This window comes from Crassostrea angulata, chromosome 9 (genome assembly GCF_025612915.1).
Source record: "Crassostrea angulata isolate pt1a10 chromosome 9, ASM2561291v2, whole genome shotgun sequence".
Classification (NCBI taxonomy): Eukaryota; Metazoa; Mollusca; class Bivalvia; order Ostreida; family Ostreidae; genus Magallana; species Magallana angulata.
The window spans coordinates 28,327,730-28,347,938 of record NC_069119.1 but is presented as its reverse complement, the minus strand read 5'-3'; the positions used below and the strand labels follow the sequence as shown (position 1 = coordinate 28,347,938).

General features: G+C 32.6%; 1 protein-coding gene and 1 pseudogene across 2 annotated transcripts in view; both read left to right on the top strand.

The window, feature by feature from the left end:
* LOC128163978 (cytochrome P450 20A1-like) overlaps positions 1 to 8,889 on the top strand; it is a 40,317-nt gene extending 31,428 nt beyond the window's left edge. For both annotated transcript variants that reach the window (XM_052827685.1, XM_052827686.1), the window contains exons 2-11: positions 909 to 958; positions 2,469 to 2,638; positions 3,699 to 3,844; positions 4,120 to 4,287; positions 4,480 to 4,555; positions 5,096 to 5,272; positions 6,874 to 6,994; positions 7,899 to 8,010; positions 8,206 to 8,270; positions 8,504 to 8,889. In XM_052827685.1, the coding sequence (XP_052683645.1) occupies positions 909 to 958; positions 2,469 to 2,638; positions 3,699 to 3,844; positions 4,120 to 4,287; positions 4,480 to 4,555; positions 5,096 to 5,272; positions 6,874 to 6,994; positions 7,899 to 8,010; positions 8,206 to 8,270; positions 8,504 to 8,753 (1,335 nt within the window). In that variant the 3' untranslated portion in view covers positions 8,754 to 8,889. The remainder of the gene's footprint in view (positions 1 to 908; positions 959 to 2,468; positions 2,639 to 3,698; positions 3,845 to 4,119; positions 4,288 to 4,479; positions 4,556 to 5,095; positions 5,273 to 6,873; positions 6,995 to 7,898; positions 8,011 to 8,205; positions 8,271 to 8,503) is intronic.
* A 2,171-nt stretch (positions 8,890 to 11,060) lies between these two features.
* On the top strand, positions 11,061 to 20,201 carry LOC128162251 (cytochrome P450 20A1-like; annotated as a pseudogene).
* Positions 20,202 to 20,209: the final 8 nt, after the last annotated feature.

Genomic DNA, 20,209 nt, shown 5'->3' with positions numbered 1-20,209 from the left:
TTGAAATTTGATAAAATCACTTTGAACTTTTTTACTATCTATCATAGAGAGTTCGGACCACTTGGGATCGAAGCGTCTACCTTGGCCAAACAAAATTACGTAAAGGTCAAAGGTCAAATTCATTTGGAAGTCTGTTAATGAATTTTCATATCTTTTGAAATACCTAATTGTAGTACGGGTTGCTGGATTGCGTAATGTAAGGTATTCAATTTGGTCAGCCGGGTATCACATCAAATCTTGTGGTTACTCAAGTAGAACTTGTTTTTACAATCGACCCGTTCATTTTGTACAATGACAACTAGCCTCTAGAACACTCTCTTCTATTGTTAGGTTTTCTGTCTATATGCTTGTGTAAAGAATATTCACTTGACTCAGTTTTGTTCAGAGTAAGTGAAAAAAAATCAGAAAAGTAAATCAGTTGATGTTTACGATATGCAACATAGAATTCTTAAAGAAATGGCTTGAAATAAAAAAAAAAATCTTTAAAAATTATTTATGGTCTTGCTGTTTTCCTATTTTATAGTACAACATATATCATAGGTATGATAATTTTTGGTAAACCTTATTGAGCAATCTAGCAATTCCTTAAAAATATTAAGGTGGAAAGACCTCTAATTGTTTGATAACAATTAAAGTACTAGTTTTTATTGAACTTTTACCGCGTAGATTCGTGCGGTGCTTCACTTTCCGATTTAATATCTCTCTTAGAAAAAAATTGAAAGCATGTTGAACAGAATCTGATTATGTTGATAAGTAAAGTAATCATTCTCTCAATAAAACTTAAAACCAAACTATCATCCGTTTGAACATTTATTATCATGTTTACACAATGGTAATAATATCTGAAACTCCGAAAACGAAAAATTATATTAGCATTTTTTATCTCAATTGTTGTTGGGTTTTTTCAGAGAAGAAAGCGAAGTACAACAATACCTGGACCTAATCCAGCAACCAAAGAGTAAGTTATGTTAATAGTCATGTCCATTCTTCTTTAATTGAAATTCAAAACATAATATAATATTTTTCTTCAAAATACTGTATTTGAGCACTTATTCTCCCCTGTTTTATTTTCGCCCATTTCGCCCTCCTTCACTACGGGTGAATTTAAAACTGGGCGAATTGCATTGGCTCAAATTATATCTCTATATATATAATATAAGTTGTGTCTGGGCGAATTCAAAACGGGGCGAAACTGTTTGTAAGCTAAGTGAAGAAGGACGAAAATAACCCAGGGAAAAATAACTGTATAAACATACATGTACAGTAACGTATACCCGGTTATTTCTACGATTATCCGATTTTCTTCTCTCTTTTTTTACGATCACGTTGGTTTTGCAAAACAAAATACACTGAACTCTTCGGTCAGGGGTTTGGTGGGGTTTTTTTTATAGATTTTTTAGATCACAAATATTAACATATTCCATGTATTTATTTGTGATAACACTACGAATCGATTCTGTAACTTACAGTTCAGTAAGTTCAAATACCGTATTGCTGGGACGCAAGCAGTGTCCATATAAATAAAGAAATGAAAATCACATATTTATACCCGTAAATATTCCAATATCTAATCCTACAGTTGCTGAAAATTATATAAATATTATAAAAAAGGAACCATATATTGAATATAGTGAGGTGATCATTTCAGTCAGACGTGATTAAATCTATCATAGAGTCCTTTGGGCTTTATAAGATTTTACCCCGCCCCAACGAAAATCATTCCTCATAATACTCAAAGAATGGTTCATTTACCTTGAATATTTTTATTTTCCAGTATGTAATCGTGGGTGAGATAAATAACTATTCAATTATGTAGTGTATAGATTAAAATATATGTATTTCGTAGATTATTCTTTGATATATTATAGAACACAGTACAATTGCTGAAAATTACATAAATATAAGTAATAAGAAATCATTCTTTGAATATTATTAAGCGATCAAATACGGTTGTACGAGATAAACTTTTATAACAAATGTTTTCATGGAGGATTATATAAACATTTTTAAAAATCCCTTGTCTGCTAATCTGGCACTGATAAATTTCCAAACTTTCTAAAAAAATTTAACAATCTGTTATATTATTTACAACACAATTTCGGACTGTAAGATTAAAGATAAAACATACAATTTGTTTCTAACCCGTTTAGCAAAATTGTTAAAATGATACAAACATAGGAGTGAAAATCTATATAACAACTACACAAAAATACCATTCATTGATTACAAAAGAGCAACACACCTTTGTTGATCTACACATTCAATAGTTAATTAGGTTATAGCATATTCTTATCACATTATTGTTGTCATACATTATTGATGTCATACTTTTTCCACAAAGGATTTTCTCAAATCAGTTTGCAAAAGAAACGTTTTAGCTTGATATAAGCTATTGGTTAATGAATTAAGTATTGTGCAAAATAAAACAAAATAATCATTAAGAGAGGAACTATGAAACATCAAAATAGGGGTGGAAATTTAGGAGACATAGCAAAAGCAGGGAGTCTACACCAGTACCTGAATGATCTCCACAAACAATATGGCGACATCACTGCGTTCTGGATGGGCCAGGAATTCGTCGTTAGCATCTGTTCACCGGAGCTGTTTAAGCAACATTCTGCAGTGTTTGATCGGCCAGGTCAGTGGTTAAAATAAACAACATATTAGTGCGTTGTTATTATTTAATTATTGGGATTTTAAAAATATACAATAAGTAATATATGCATCGTGGCAATGCACTTTGAAAAAAAATTATGCACTTTGAATGTTTATTTCAAAGTGCGGTAAATAAGGGAAGAATTCAACACACTTAATTTCTTCCTTTTTTAAATTGCGTCAAATTAGAGACCAATTCAATACACTTAATTTTATTTTTATTCTATTTGCTTTTTTTTTCAAAGTGCGTTAATGTCTACGATATTGAAGCAGCTTGAAAAAAAACCGCGTTGAACTGGTCCCAATGTTAACGCAATTTTTTCTTCAAAGTGCGTTGAAACGATGCTCACTGATTCTAATTTTCAGTAACGGTTTAAATTAATTTAATATTTTAGTAGGATGTTATTTAATATGGATCTCTTTAAGGAATAAGAATTGTTTTTCGATTTCTGTGCTTGACCATGTACCGACAGTAATTGATTTCTGCATAAACGACTACTTATATTAACAGTGTGTTTCATTAGTGGACTTATTTTTAGATATGTACGTCCAATGGAAATTCTTGACACCTCTAGATTTTTTACATCCTGCAAACCCCGCTTGTGCCTAAAATTGCGTTTGTCCTTTAAGCGCGGATTCATTTTTGTTTCTAGGGATGGTCCGAGGGTTAATTTCTCTCCATGAGAGGGGGGGGGGGTCCAATAAATAATTACGACACTTTTCTGCGTAAATTTATGAAATTCGAAATTTCCAAGATTACTCAATCTAGATCCGGGCATTGATATTTAAAGTAATGCAGACTAATATTACAACACGGCACAAAACAACGCCATGTAATCCTGTTGAACACACTCATTTTAAGCTATTTGCCTACGATAGAATTTTCAAAAAGATAATTAATGAAACAAAAATGGATTTGTATTTCTAGCACATACGAAGACAGTGGTAAATGATGTTAATACTTATGTTGACCGCTATATTTAATGATTATATGCATTATGCAAATAATGCAGTAATATTTTGGTTTTTTTTTTCCTTTACAGTATCCCTATTTAAATTGATTGAACCTCTTATTGGAGAAAAATCCATACAATATGCAAACAAAGAAGATGGGAAGAACCGACGAAAGCAGTACAATACCGTCTTCAATCAAAACTACTTACATCATTATTATGCAAGAATTCAGGAAGTAAAAAAATTAGTTTCTTTCATTTTTCTTCTTTATCTTAAGTTGAAAATTAGCTAGAGAAATGTATAACAAGGTTTATTTTTTTGTTTTCTGGCACATTAAATATTATTGAGTTTGTCTTTTTTTTAAATTTTAAATTAATAAGGTTTTTTTAACACAATTATAAAGGATGGTGGCAAAACACTTTAAATAATTACGCACTTTGAAAAAAAAATCGAAGTGAGTTGAATATTAGATTCTGGATCACACATAACTTCTGTTTTTCACTTTTGGAGGAGTCGGACGATTTGGTTAAGCAGTGGTCCACTTTACCCAAAGAAGAACACGTCCCTGTAGCCCGGTATATGGTTGCCTTTGCCTTAAAGCTGGGCTTGGTCAACCTGTTTGACAGCCATGCGTTTACAGATGAGGAGATCCTAGAAATCAGACATAATTATGACATAGTATGTGCTTACATTAACCTATGCAAACGTTTTATTTTGAAATTTGAAATTCACGACAAAATGTATACAATATTAAATTCGCACTGTCTTATTTCCGTCTTTTTTTTTTTAGGAACTAATATTTTCCTGTTTACAGTATACCTTTGGATATGTGCTTATATGTAAATGTTTTTATATTATATCTTTTTGTAGGCATGGGCTGAAATTGAAAGGCGGCTAGTAGATATTCCCGAAAAAGGAAGTCCAAGAATTAAAGCCTTTGAAGACGGTATGATGAAATATTACTGGTCCCTTTTGACAAAAACAATAGAATTTAAGGTGGTTAACTACAATTCTAAAAAGTATCTCATAAATGCAAAACATAATTTTTGAAAAATAGTCAAATAGGAGAGGAGATATAAAAATTTGGAGACAAAGATATGGTTTACAAAATTTCAATTTAATAAATAAAAACAAAAACGAAAGGTAGATACGATATCGGATACTGCATTTCGAGTCTTTAACCACTGCGCCATGATGAATTACAACCAAATCGATTTGATACTAAAGATCTAACGAAACATATTGATAGCTATTTTATTCAATTAAAAAGATTTTGTTAACAGATTTTGAAATGTTGTAATACTGGTACAAAGAATCTGATCTGTTGCATCAAACGTTACAATAAGTATGATTTAGACATCTAAAAATTACCTTTTTATCGATAACAACATGCGTATACCTAAAACCAATTCTATTTAAACGAGTGCATCATGTAAGGACTACCTACATAATAATGATATGAGTAAACACCTTTTTTTTACCTTAGCTAAAAGAAAGCTCTATGCGTTGGTAGACAAGGTGTTATCCAACCGTAAACAGCTACGAAAAGACACGGATGATGCTTTGTTAATTGACGTCCTCCTAGATAGTACAGACGACAAGGAACTGATAGCAAGCGACGCGTTAACGTTCGTTATAGGAAGCTTCCATACAACAGGGAATAGTAAGATACTTGGATTACCAAATGTATTATACTGTGCATCTTGGTGCTCTAGAACTTTTCAACTTTTCATACAATTTTATTTTGCATGCTTTTTTTATATCCTTATATTTAATTGGCTAAGGCCCTTTTGTAATCCTTTTTATGTTATTTACTTGCATTTGTACACACAACATTAAGGAATAGACAAAAATAGGCCATGCCTGCTGTCTGATCCTATTTAATTTTTAATAAGATATTGTTTAAAGTTAAACACGCTAAAAAATTTTGTCCTTTAAATGGATTGTTAATTGAAATTTGTATTGTGAATTTTGTCTACACATACATGTATTCATATTCATCCACTGGTATTGGTTGAATGCGGAGATCTGGATATAAAAAAAGCACAAACTTTTTGTGTATGCTTCAATGATTCCAAAAATAACAGGCATTCTGAGAGAATTGCATAAGCAATACACGTCTCCTACCGGTTTGTGGAAATTGTGAAAACTATGCACTGTTATGCAGAATATCGAACCCGAACAGTAAAAAAATTGAATATAAAAAATTAATTTTCTCGAAAATATGTCAACAAGACGCTACAAAAGTGAAAACTTGATCTGTAGTTTGACATTTTGAAGCTGCTCAGCAAATTTCATATTATTCCTCAAACGCATAAAAGTGTGGAAAACTGAAGTGGGACAGACAGACGGACGGACAGACAGACAGACGGGCCGACGGACGGACGGACGGACAGACGGACAGACAGACAGACAGACAGACAGACAGACGGACTGACGGACGCAGAGGAAAGCTATAGTTCCCTCCGGTGAAAACCGGTAGGGGACTAAAAACGAAACACCAATAGGGTAGAACGAATGTTTCGATATTATTTTTTTTATTATTACAGTTATTGCCAAGATCAAATGAAAACCGCGAACATTATTTTCCAATATACCACGAACGTCATCAGTAATTTATCAGATCGGAATTACCTATTTCTCTTGCTCTGATCATGAAAGTGCAACTTCAAACCGTAAAAGATTTAAAAACCATGTCAATTTAATGTGTTAGTTCCAGTCACAATGATGTGTATTGCCTCAAATGTTTATTTTTTTAGAGATCAATGCGGCTGTTTCTAGGACCTCCCTAGCTCATTTTCACTGCGTGTTTTTACATAAAATATATAGCGTGTAGAAGAAGTAATAAGCATAATAATCTGCCTTAAATTATTAGGAATATGATTTAAAAAATAGTTTAGAAATAAGTGAAGAGTTTTAAAAATCCAAAGAAAAATTCTGTCGTCTGCATGTGATTTCCTTGATCAATACACATGTAAACATAACTAACACAACCGTTGGGGTTACACGGAACAAAATTCGTCAAAATGATCTGTAACGCCTCTACATAGGAAAGACGACCTTTAGATATTCTGGGCTGTTAGTACAATAGAAATAAAGTTTTTGTTATCGTGAATATTGCAGAATAAGCTCCTCGGCTTTTATATGTCAAAACAACATTTCTCAACATCGGAGGTTATTCTAGATCTGCAACATTCACAAAAACTCGTACTTTATTTCTTAAATATATTACATAAATATCGGTATGCTATTTATTTATTCCAGTGTTAACATGGGCTGTGTATTTCCTGGCGGAGCATCAAGATGTCCAGGATAAAGTATACAGGGAAATAAGTCAGGTGCCTGGTAACAATGATGTAGAACCAGAGACATCTAAGGATCTAGTGTATGTTTAGTAACTATATGACTACATGAATCAAGAGAAAATCTCTAAAAGAAAGTAAATGCATACATGCATGTCTGCCTCAATAAAAAAGTTTTTTTGCCATTGAATAACAGGAACGGCATTATTTTTTATTTAAACTCTGTTTTCCTTTTAGAGGGCAAAATTGTGGTCATTTTTGTAGACCACATGCATCTTCTTAAAGAGAAGGGTTTAAAACTTTCTTTTAAATTTTAAATTTATCATAGTGAAAATAAATACATTTTTTCTAAATCGATAAAAGTTTATAGCTAACCAATTCATTTTTACAAATACAGTGAAGCTCGGTTACAGCGAAGTCCTAGGTACCAGTGGATTTGCTTCGTTATATCCTTAATTCGTTATATCCGTATAACGAAATCGTAATAATAACTATAGCGAATTCACTATATACATGTTTTCTTTCACCAGACTGCAGTTTTTGCTTATTAAGCTTAGAATGAAAAAACATTCTTTTGATACCTTTAATGATTGGATTGTAAATTAAAAAAAAAATAGAAAAATAAATCCATCCAAACTATTATGTTAAAAAGTAGTGAAAACTTTTTAACTGTAAAGAAATTCGCTATAGTAGTGTTAAATTTCGTTATTATTCACCTCTACGGGACTCAAAATCATTTCGCTATATCCGTAAATTCTTTATATCCGAATTTGTTATAACCGTAAAATTTTGCAAAGATTATATTGCCGGGGATTAAAAAAAACTTGTATCCGACATTTCGCTATATCCTTGTTCGTAAACAACCAATGTTAACTTGGTTTTTGCAGTGTGTTGTATCATTAAAGATACTTGTGTATGTTGGTGTTCTGCGCCAATGAATGAATGTTCCTGATATTATTATTGCTACAACAGTTGATGTTGTTACAGATATCTACACCAGGTAATTGATGAGACATTACGATGTTCAGTGCTAGCCCCCTGGGTCGCAAGATATCAAGATTTCGACTCAGAACTTGGAGGATATAAAATTCCTAAGAATGTAAGTCACTGGGTATTTCCTTAAAGAATATGATTAGGAAAGGGAAATTTGATAGGTATATATGTAGAATTTTGCTCGTTGTCGATATTTGACAATTCCTCTTCTCATTAAATAAATAAAGAGACTTTTTAAATATAACTGTGTTCGCTGATAAACGATATGCTTAATAACCATTTGTTTTCTGATTTTTATTAGACCCCTGTTATCCATGCTCTTGGTGTAAGTCTGCAAAATGAAAAATACTTTCCTCAACCACACAGGTGAGTGAAGGAATGAGGAATTTTAGACATCAAGGAATCGTCATTTTGATTGATGTCGATGTAAAATGTATACCGGTAATTTGTCCCTTTTTAAAGACATTGTTAAACATGATTGTTAGAGAGAATCAATATATTTAACAATCAACATATTTAAAGGATATATTCAGTCTCCATAAAAATATACCAGTTATCATGGAGTGAAAAAGGTTTTTAAGTAGTATTTGTCTTTTCAGGTTTGACCCGGATCGTTTCAGTCCTGAAAATTCAAAATCCAGACCAACATTTGCATTCCAGCCTTTTGGATTTGCTGGCAAGAGGATATGTCCTGGATACAAATTTGCATATGTTGAAGCAATAATTGGACTGGTCACTATTCTTAGGAAATTCAAGGTCGAAATGGTAGAGGGTCAAACGGTGACCCAGACCTTTGGCTTTGTTACTCACCCAACGGAGGAAATTTGGATTACTTTGCAAGAAAGATAAAATGTGCTTACATATCATATCACCTAATGGTTTCATCTGTATCATCAGGACTTAAAGACCTCATCAAAATAAAAAAAAATAATAAAGATGTCTAATTAATCTTTTATTTTATCTCGTGAAAGGGTGATATTTTCATTATGTGTATATAATTATTTTTGTTGTTTTTGTGATAAAAAATGATAATTGGAAATGTGTTCAGTTTTATTCACTAAATTTATTTTTAAGTTTCCAATTTTTCTTTGCAAAATTTCACGCTCTTCTTTCCTCTCCTTCTAAATTACGTCTTCTGCTTCGTTTTTTCTTCTGTTTGTTCTGCAGATAGAAAGATTTTTATATTTTTGATACTCAGCCATTAAACTTTATATTATTCGTATTATGTATATTTTTTGCAAATTGGTATTCTCAATGTAGCAGCACCAGCTCATTTTCAGAATGTGAAAAAAATCTAATCCTGTATGTACGCAGAAACACTGAGGTTATATTTTCATACAGAAATATATCAGCTCCTACCTGAAAAGTTAGATTTTTAATGCAAAATCTAAAACTTCGACCTGTTTTTTTCTTAGTTTTCTATTAAATAGATTTGTTTTTACTTTTATCATGTTTAACCAGATATCAATTATACTTTAACTTTGTTGCGATATTTCATTTTACTGTTTTTTTTAGATTGTTATATGTCAGGCAAAATAAGATAGAATTCATGAGACGTTTTTTGGACGTATCGCAAGATTGGCGTGTGTAATGCATGCTTTTTAGCTCACCTGAGCCAAAGGATCAAGTGAGCTTTTCTGATCACAATTTGTCCGTTGTCTGTCGTCGTTGTCGTTGTCGTCGTCGTCGTCGTAAACTTTTCACATTTTCATCTTCTTCTCAAGAACCACTGGGCAGATTTCAACCAAATTTAGCACAAAGCACCACTAGATGAAGGGGATTCAAGTTTGTTCAAATGAAGGGCCACGCCCTTTTTAAAGGGGAGATAATTGAGAATTAATGGAAATTTGTTGGTATTTTTAAAAAATCTTCTTCTCAAAAACTATTAGGCCGGTAAAGCTAAAACTTGTGTGGAGGCATCATCAGGTAGTGTAGATTCAAGTTTGTTCAAATCCTGGTCCCCGGGGGTAGGGTGGTGCAAAAATTGGGGGATCAAGTTTTACATAGGAATATATAGAGAAAATCTTTAAAAAATTTCTTCTCAAAAACTATTAGGCCAGAAAAACTCAAATTTGAGTGGATGCATCCTCATGTAATGTAGATTCAAGTTTGTTAAAATGATGGTCCCCGGGGGTAGGGCGGGGCCACAATTGGGGGATCAAGTTTTAAATAGGAATATATAGATAAAAATCTTTAAAAATCTTCTTCTCAAAAACTATTTGGCCAGGAAAGCTCAACTTTGAGTGGAGGCATCATCAGGTAGTGTAGATTCAAGTTTGTTCAAATGATGGTCCCCGGGGGTAGGGTGGGGCCACAATTGGGGGATCAAGTTTTACATAGGAATATATAGAGAAAATCTTTAAAAATCTTCTTCTCAAAAACTATTAGGCCAGAAAAACTCAAATTAAAATGGAAGCATCCTCAGGAAGTGTAGATTCAAGTTTGTTCAAATGATGGTCCCCGGGGGTAGGGTGGGGCCACAATTGGGGGATCAAGTTTTACATAGGAATATATAGAGAAAATCTTTAAAAATCTTCTTCTCAAAAACTGTTTGGCCAGAAAAGCTCAAATTAAAATGGAAGCATCCTCAGGAAGTGTAGATTCATGTTTGTTCAAATCCTGGTCCCCGGGGGTAGGGTGGGGCCCAGTTGGGGGATCAAGTTTTACATAGGAATATATAGAGAAAATCTTTTAAACAATTTCTTTTAAAAACTATTAGGCCAGAAAAGCTCAAATTAAAATGGAAGCATCCTCAGGAAGTGTTGATTCAAGTTTGTTCAAATGATGGTCCCCGGGGGTAGGGTGGGGACCACAATTGGGGGATCAAGTTTTACAATCCTGAAAAATATTCTGGGAAAGTTTTCGGTCCAAAACTCAGTACTTAGTGTGAAAGCACAGGCTATGAGATTAAAGGTAGATTTAAGTTTGATGAAACCATGATTCCCTCGAGAATAGTGGGGCCACGAAATGGGGAGGGAGGGGGTTATAGGAATACAGAAAAATCTTCTTACAGGTACAACAACAAAAGGGGCTTTACTAAAAAATAAGAGGTGGATAAAAATTGGCAGATTTTCAATTTTTTTTTAACAAGATCTACTGTACTCAGTTGTCAAGATATTTTGATACTGTAATGCTAATTTGATCAGAATCAAGGCAATGGTTGCTCAGGTGAGCGTTGTGGCCCCTGGGCCTTTTGTTTTATGTTAACTACAGACCTGGTATGATGACTGATGGCTATGTTTCATTCTGTGATACGGTTCTGTTTGATAAAGAATGGTGATTTCAGTGTTTTTCCTCATTGAGTTTTAAACTGTGAAATTTAAAATTGGCCAAATCATAAAGATATTTTAGGTTTGACTGCATTAACAGAAAATTCTCCGCCATATATCCAATAATTTTTTTCTATGATACACGGGTACCTCTATTTACATTAAAGCCCACGTGCTCTCTAGGAACAACACCCAAAATATACATCTATCACTTCTTCAATTCCATCTAAGGAACTGACACATGATCGCTTGAAAATTAAAAGCACGGGACGCTTTAAAGGGGCATGCTCAGGATTTTAGTCAAATTTTATTTTTTCGTATTTCAATGATTACAATGCTTCAGTAAAGCATATTTAATAGGCAACCAAAATTTGAGTGTCATTCGTTGAGATATTAGTGAGTTTCAGAGCTTGCAATTCTTTGCTACGTAAACAAAGCATTTGTTTCACTGAGAGATTTGCAAAAATTAGAAAAATCTGTTTATCCCAATTATTAAGAGATTGCCTATTGAATCCCACTACCGAAAGTTAATCTAGATAAAAAAAATCAAACAAATTAACCACAATTATCGGCACAACGAAGATTTGCACAGAATGATTGACATAATCATCGCAAAGTTGAAATCTAATCGTAAAGAAAGAACGTCAAACACCGGGGATCCATGAATAAAGATTAAGATAAAATCACGTACAGAGTGTCTAAAAGTAAACAAAGCATCGCTGACATGGAAATCCAGACATTACTAACATCAAATGATGTTAGCCTTTTCTATGAATACAAATCTAAGAACGCTGAATTTGGGAGATGGCACTCTAAAATTACGGATACTTTACCTAGTTTGTTTCCTCAGAAGATGGACAAAAACAAAAACAACATTTTGGTTCTCTTTCAATAGTTACTATTCAGATAGTTAAAGATTGATTCAAAATAGTTGTTCCATGTGCTTTGTCCGTTCCCTCATACAGTTTCAGTATCGAATTATTGATGTCAATCCAAACCAAATCAGGCTAATAGCCATGGTAGCAGTAACAAAGACTGGGAACCCGGTTTATACTAATGATTTTGATAGAAGACTTTTTAGTGTAAACAAAGTGAAAACTGTGAAGATACACAAATCAATCAAAATACACCATTGTAAATCTCGCAGTGTCTGTAGGCCTCCTTCTTGAGATGAATAGTGTTGATGAACAACAAACAAAAGTATTGCAGTAATCTTGCTACTCAGAAAAACGAAGTTTTCAGTTAATTGAGATATGAATACCTCTCTTTTTACTATAGGTTGTGGTTGTTGCAATAGTGAGAACAAAAACCTAGATATATGTGTGTATCTGAATGGGGACCCCGTGCGGGAGTGGTTGTCAATCATGCCAGAAAGTATCAGTTTACCTACACTGGTCTTTCCTACTAAGGAATCATTTTATCCCTCTGGAAATGGATGGCCAGAGTTATATAATGGTAGCAGATGTGGCAACAGCCATATCCACATCATGGATGAGGACGGACAGTTGTGATTAACAGTTATCATGATCCATACGGTATAGGTGTGAATACAAGATGTACAACCTCTTTTGGCTGAAAATAGCACGGATAAAGTGAAGACAATCCAGTTCTAACTATAACAAGTAAACAAACTGTTCCTTATTTCTTGAAATTGACAGCACAGTGACCAGCTGATTATATTTGAATACAGACTGAGAATAAAGCAAAAAGTGTGGACTTTGTTTATACTGATAACTTTGATAGAAGTGTGAAAAAGGTGAAATTGATACATTGTATTTCAGGAGCATCATTATTTTGCATTGGCAAATTCTTTTTTTTTTTTGTTAAATTGAAATAATTTTACAAAAATCTTATGTATCTTATTTTTAAACGTAAATATAAGTTATCAACAGCAATGTTGAAAGTTCAGCGGGATATGAATTTGGTTGGTACGCGATCAAATTTTCTGAGAAGCCCATCAGGCTTCACATGGTTTGATAACGTGACCAATCAAGGTCATATCCCTGTGGTCCTTTTAAATTGTTGTTTATTCCTAACTGATATCCTCTTCTACTAAAAAAAGATTAAATTACATCCATTGGTCAACTCGCGACTTAAATTCGTTTTAACATATTCAAGAATCCGTATCAAATTCAAAAATAGTTTTGATAGGTCCTAAATGGGCTTCCCTAGGAATATGAATGATATAAACACCTTCATTTTCCGGTTTTTTATATGACATCATCACCATATGCATTTGCAAAGGGTTTTTTTCAGTGAAATAATTTGAAATGTTTACATGCTTACTGTCACTGTGAGTTTATCTTTATATATTGTTGATTAAAAAAGCGCATTTTATATTTTTGTTAATAAACAAATTTGTTGACATCAACAAAATATGCAGCGCATAATACGACAACCATTCTATTGGTGAACATTACGAGACTGGTTAGTTGATAAATTATATAAAAAGAAAAAAAAAATATTGATGCCAAAGATATTATCTAATGGTGTGACTTTCAATAAGCTTTTTTTGTGGGTAAAAATTTTGTTTGTTTTTTTTTTTTTTTTTTTTCATTTTCTCAATTTCAATTTTGTACATTTTTTTAATTCAAGCCTTTATTGATATTCATTTTTTTTGTCATATAGAAGAATGAATTTTGTTTTGTTTTCTTTTTGTTTGTGTGTTTTTGTGTATGTTTGTTTCCTTTTCTTCGTTTTTAGGGGGGGGGGGTGTAGAGTGTGGTTATTTTTTGTTTTCTTGGTTTAATTTATTTTGTTTGTTTGGTTTGGTTTGTCAGGGGTTTTGTTTTGTTTTTGTTTTTTTGTTTTTTTTTTGCTGATAGGAGAGTTATTTGTTTCTTAATTTTTTTTATTTTGGTTATTCTATGGGGATATATTATTGAAACATTACAGGCAAAGCTTAACAAAATAACTTTATTTAGTTTGTTTGACACTAGGGGTGGAAATTTACCAGATATAACTAAAGCAGGAAGTCTATTTGAGTATATGACCAATCTCCACAAACAATATGGCGACATCACTGCGTTCTGGATGGGCCAGGAATTCGTCGTTAACATCTGTTCACCTGAGTTGTTCAAGCAACATTCCAATGTTTTTGATCGACCAAGTCAGTGAACCAAATTGTTTTGGGTGCTTTATTTTATTATTAGATACTACCAATATTATAACTTTAATATTCATTCAACAAAATATGCTTATAAGTTCTAAGCATCGTCATGTGTATCCAAAGATCTAAATATCACTTAATAAAAGCTCTTTTAGTACATTTGATGATTTCTATTATAATCGTTATCATCATTGTCGTATTTCATCTGTTTTGTTAGTAAGGCTAATAGTGTATCAATTAGAAATATCGAACAACAAACCTGCACGACTCTTCTCCTTTATTTTCACAGCGTCCCCAATCAAATTGTTTGAGCGTCTTCTTGGAGAAAAATCCCTTCTGTTTGCGAACAAAGAAGATGGGAAAAACCGACGGAAACTGTACAATACAGTCTTCAATCAAAATTCCTTACATCATTATTATGCAGCATCCATGAGGTAAATATGTCGGAAGAGAAAATAAAGCGTTCTTTTTTTTATACTGAAAATGAAAACCATTTTACTGAATTTTTGGCATGTAAATATACATGTATTTGCTGCTGTTTGCTGATATCTATTGTTTTAAAAGATACACACATTTATTTTTTCCTGTTTATATTAGGGGTGGGTTATGTATGTGGGCTTTTTATTTGAATTTCAAAAATTCTTTTTGTCTAGTAAATATAAATTGCAATCAATTATGGTCCTTTTGAAAACAAAACGCCGCATAAAATAAAGTTATACAGATGTATGCTTCGCTTTAATAAAAATTCTTGTTTCGCCCTTTCTTTAAAGGAGTCGGACAAATTGGTTGCTAAATGGTCAAGTTTACCCGGAGAAGAGCATGTGCCTGTAGCCCGTTATATGACAGACTTCTCTTTCAAGCTAGCACTATTCAGCCGGTTTGGAAGCCATGCTTTTACCGATGAGGATATTCTTGGAAATCAGGCATTATTATGACATAGTATGTGCGTATCTAAACCTACGAAAAACTTCCTATTGCTAAGAAGGCTGGAAGGTCAACAAGCTAATCAACAGATCATTCTTCAATTTTTTAGATATGATTTGTTCAGATTTAAGCTATCCCTTTTCGAAAGAAAAAATTTAAGTATAAACCTATTTTTCTAAATTACTTAAAGATATGGATTTATTGCATGTTTTTTTTTTTTAAATGACATATAAATAAATTTTGATGAACAAAATCAAACTTTTGAATACATAATCTTGAAAACTCCCTCCAGTATTCGAATCTGGAACCTTTGGGTCGATAGATCGAAACTACATCCTTTGTGCCACAGAGATCAACACCAAATATCGGTAATACATGATTGTATAAAATATTTCACAATATGTTAAAATCGCCATGTTGTGACGTACTGTCATAAAAGTAGAAGTCGTCGGGTAACGAAGATCCTTAATTGGGATATCTTTAGATGCAGGTCTTCTTTTAATTGAGATAAAGATGGTCTAAAATGGTCATGGCCACCCAGCCCTTAAACAGTCAATAGTTACTGATTTTAGACGATGATGCTAACATGTAGGTCAGAATCAAAACTGATGCGACGATTATTGATATTAATGCTTATTTTTTAGACATGGGGTGAATAAGAAAGACAATTAGTAGATATTCCTGAAAAAGGAAGTCTAAGAATCAAGGCCTTTCAAGACGGTAGCATACAATGAATATTGCCTCTTTATCAAAAAGAGTTTGACCATTGTACATGTATCAACTATTGACCGATTTTAATATATTAAAACAATCTCTTTTAAGCTAAAAAGAAGCTTTATGTGCTGATAGACCGGGCGGTATCCAATCGTAAACAGCTTCGTAATGACACGGATGATGTTTTGTTGGTAGACGTTCTACTGGACAGTACAGACGATAGGGAGCTGATAGCAAATGATGCAATAACATTCTTTATCGGAGGCTTTCTTAACATAGAGAATTGTAAGATAGAGCGATAAACGTCTGTGGATTCTCTTATTTCCCAAGATTGGTTTTTGGGTTGTTGTTTTTCTTTTTCATTTATAATAACTATACTCAAAATTTTATTGAATTTTAGTGTTAACATGGGCTGTGTATTTCCTAGCCACACATCAAGATGTCCAGGATAAAGTATACAGAAAGGTGAGGCAGGTGCTTGGTGATGATGATGTTGAACCAAGTTCAATGAAGGATTTAGTGTGAGTTGAATGTATATGCATAAAAACACAAAAAAACATTACGAGTTTAGCCTCTATTATAAAATATTGCTATGCATCATTTGCCAAATCATATTTTTATTGAATTGTTTAATTTCACGATAACAGAGTCATTCGATGTTCATCATCACATTGCAACACACAAGTCATTGGGATGTGGTGTGCTGATCAGGTATACTTGAAATATTGAGCTCAGGGTTTGCTGCAACAGTTGGTGTATATTTCAGATATAGGGCTTGCTGTAAAAGGTGGTGTTTATTTTACATATAGGGTTTGCTGTAACAGTTGGTTTTATTTCAGATATATACACCAGGTAATTGATGAGACATTGCGGTGGTCTAGGCTTACCCCGTGGGTCGTAAGATACCAGGATTTTGATTCAGAACTTGGGGGACATAAAATTCCTAAAAACGTATGACACTGTGTACTCTCATTGAACAAAATTTTTTCGAATAAGTTATGAGAATTGTATATGCATTTAAAGAACCTTTCGGAAAAATGAATTTTCAATGTGTATTTTCTCATTAGTGAAGGATTCTGATACGATAACCAATGTGTCTCACTTCTGTAAACGACACAGCACTGTTTGTTTACTTTTTGTGTAGACCCCTGTTTTCCAAGCCCTGGGTGTATGTCTGCACAATGAAAAATATTTATACAACCAGACAAGTGAGTTAAGCAATTTATCTTAAATGGTATGTATCAAAGTTATATTTTTATCTTGTGTGTTGTCAACGGTTTTGTAATGATACACAGACAATATATTGAAGAAAAAAATAATCTACAGCACATTTTGTAGATTTCTTATTAACACGGGTAAAATCGTGGGAAAAACACTCGAGGATGTTAAAACCTTACTTTTATTATTCAGACATTTTTGAACTATTTTAAATTCTAACAAAAATTGGTTCTCGCGATTTTAAATATATGCGATTTAATACAAGACCTCAGAATCGCGGAATTAAGTACCCGCGTTGTTGCAAAGCATTGTCGATAATTGATACTTTTATATATAAACTTCTGCGACGTTTTATAACGTTACTCACTTGATCGATGAAAATATACGACTGGAAAATGTTGTCACGTGAATGTTAAAAAAGCTATACATATAATTCAATGTATTGTCAGGCAAACAGGTATCACTTTTGTACTAAGGCCAATCAGTTATTTTCATCTTTCCTCAAAATAAATACAAACCAAGATGATTCTCTGCTGAAATATTTTCTTAAAAATAATGATAATGCAGATCTCTAACTAACTAATAACACATTATTAACTAATTACAAATTACCAACTAATTGTTATATCAACACGAAATGTAATAAATACCAGTTGTAATTTTCAATACACGGTATGTGTTTTCATCACCCGTATTTATGACCTATATCGTAAAGATTGATAAGACAATCGCGGGTGATTAATCACAACAGGATTTAACTGAGGTTGTAAAAACGCCTTTTCAATCACATAAACATCGTTTTATTGTCTTTAGAGTTAATCTATACGATAATGAACTTGTAATACATTGCTTCTTCAAATTCTCCCTCGGAAGAAATTTCGGCGAAGTTACCGGTCGAAAATCAATTATTTCAACCAAAGTCGCTCTCTTGTTTAGACATTGTTGACACTCAAATACAAAATTAATATAAAAAAAAAAAAAAACAGAAGGAAAATGCACTTAATCAGAAGGAACACAATTTATTTTTTAAATTATACATATCATAAAATCAGATATATATACTTTCATATCTTCATTAACTAAAATAATGTCTGTATTAAATGAATAGACTCGAGATAGGCATTTTATCAAATCACATTGAATCAATCACCATTGCGACCCAAACGATTGCTCAGAGATTATACCGAATTACCAATTGAATGACGTTGTAAATTTCTCGCAGGCAAACAATAACCTGCTTATTTACGAAGTCTATGTTTATCATACGAATTTGCCAGTCTATGAGATATTGAATAAAGAACCCGCTTTATAAGCATTTTCGTACTTAGCTCATTTGGTTTCATATGGCAAAGTGGTTTTAGAGAAGAAGTTCCAAATGTAAAAAGTTTACAGAGGAACGGACAGACGGACGACAGACAACGGGTGATCAGAAAATCTCACTTGAGCTTTCAGCTCAGATGAGCTAAAAAGCCAATCTTTTAATTTGTCCTAATGATGTAATAAGTAGAGAAAACACATATAAAACATAATGTTATCTTTATTCCAATTAAGGTTTGACCCGGATCGTTTCAGTCCAGAAAATTCTAAATCCAGACCATCATATGCATTCCAGCCTTTTGGATTTGCTGGCAAGAGGATATGTCCTGGATACAAATTTGCATATATTGAAGCAATTATTGGACTGGTCACTATTCTGAAGAAGTTTAAGGTCATATTGGTCGAAGGACAAGAAGTGACCCAGACCTTTGGCTTGGTAACTCATCCGTCTAAGGAAATATGGATTACTTTGCAAAAGAGATAAATTGTCTCTACTAAGTGGTTCGTTTGGACATGACAATTTGTAATTTTCTTATCAGGTAACAACTTTCCTATTGTATATAATCATTTATAATCAATAAGGTTGGCAGTGTTAAGACATTTGATGACCTTTTAATTACATTTTTTTAATTTATCCATCTTTATTTATTTGGTAACTGAATATTTACTCAAAATACTTCTTGGATAAACTTAAGCTTAAATCACTCTTACTCTTTGAAATAAAACAGCTTGTTTAATCACTACTAATCAAAGTCATTACTAATTATCGATGTATTTGATTGTCTTTTGTGGGGAACGAGAAGTATTTGCTTTGATTTTTTCCTTTGAAATGCATTCAGAAATTCAAGAAATAGTGCCGTACATTTTTAGACAATGTGTACAATATTTTATGATTACTATTTTTGCGAAAGTAGATTGATGCAGCGTATCATTTTACATACAAAACTGTATGAACTTGATTATAAAGATGAAGAAAAAAAAATCAGGATATATGCACGGCCAACTTCAGAATCAAACTGTACAGAGTGCACAATGATATTAAATAAACTGAATTGTATTCAACCTTTACTATTAACGTTAGCAATGAGGTAAGCCACCCTTTCTTGCACGCTATCGTATGCAATATTTGATTATTGGAGGAATGAGGTATCTTAGGATATATAGTACACAACACTGTTATAATTTTTAGGGTTATTTATTATTATTAGTTTTTTTTTTTTGGGGGGGGGGGGGGGTTGATTGCTGTTTTTATGACTTTTTAACAGTCTATGCATAAAATCATGCTAAAGAGTAAGTTTATAACTTTTTTCAGCGCTAAAATCATGTGATTATACCCCCTTTTTAAACTTTGTATGTACACTTTAATTATTCATCTTAAAAAAACGATTTACGAGGGTTTATTAATTTTATTAAAAAATGTATACCTTAAATATTCATCCCCCAACTGTTCTGAGTTTTGCAACATTTAACATCCTCAAATCGACTTGTTATCAGTGGCAACTTCCAAACGACACAACCATTTCATTATATTAGTAATTTAGTAATTATTTGACTTAAATACTGAAAACAAGAGGAAAGTGTTCTGATAAAATTTCATGTTTTCCTGCAATCTCAGACCTCAGATAATTTGTTTAAGAAGGTTGAACGGTTTTTTTGCAACAACATTTTAAGCGAAATGAAGATTATGTGAATATAGATACCCCTTTAACATATTGTTAATATAAAGATAAAGAAAATGACAATGATTTATTCTA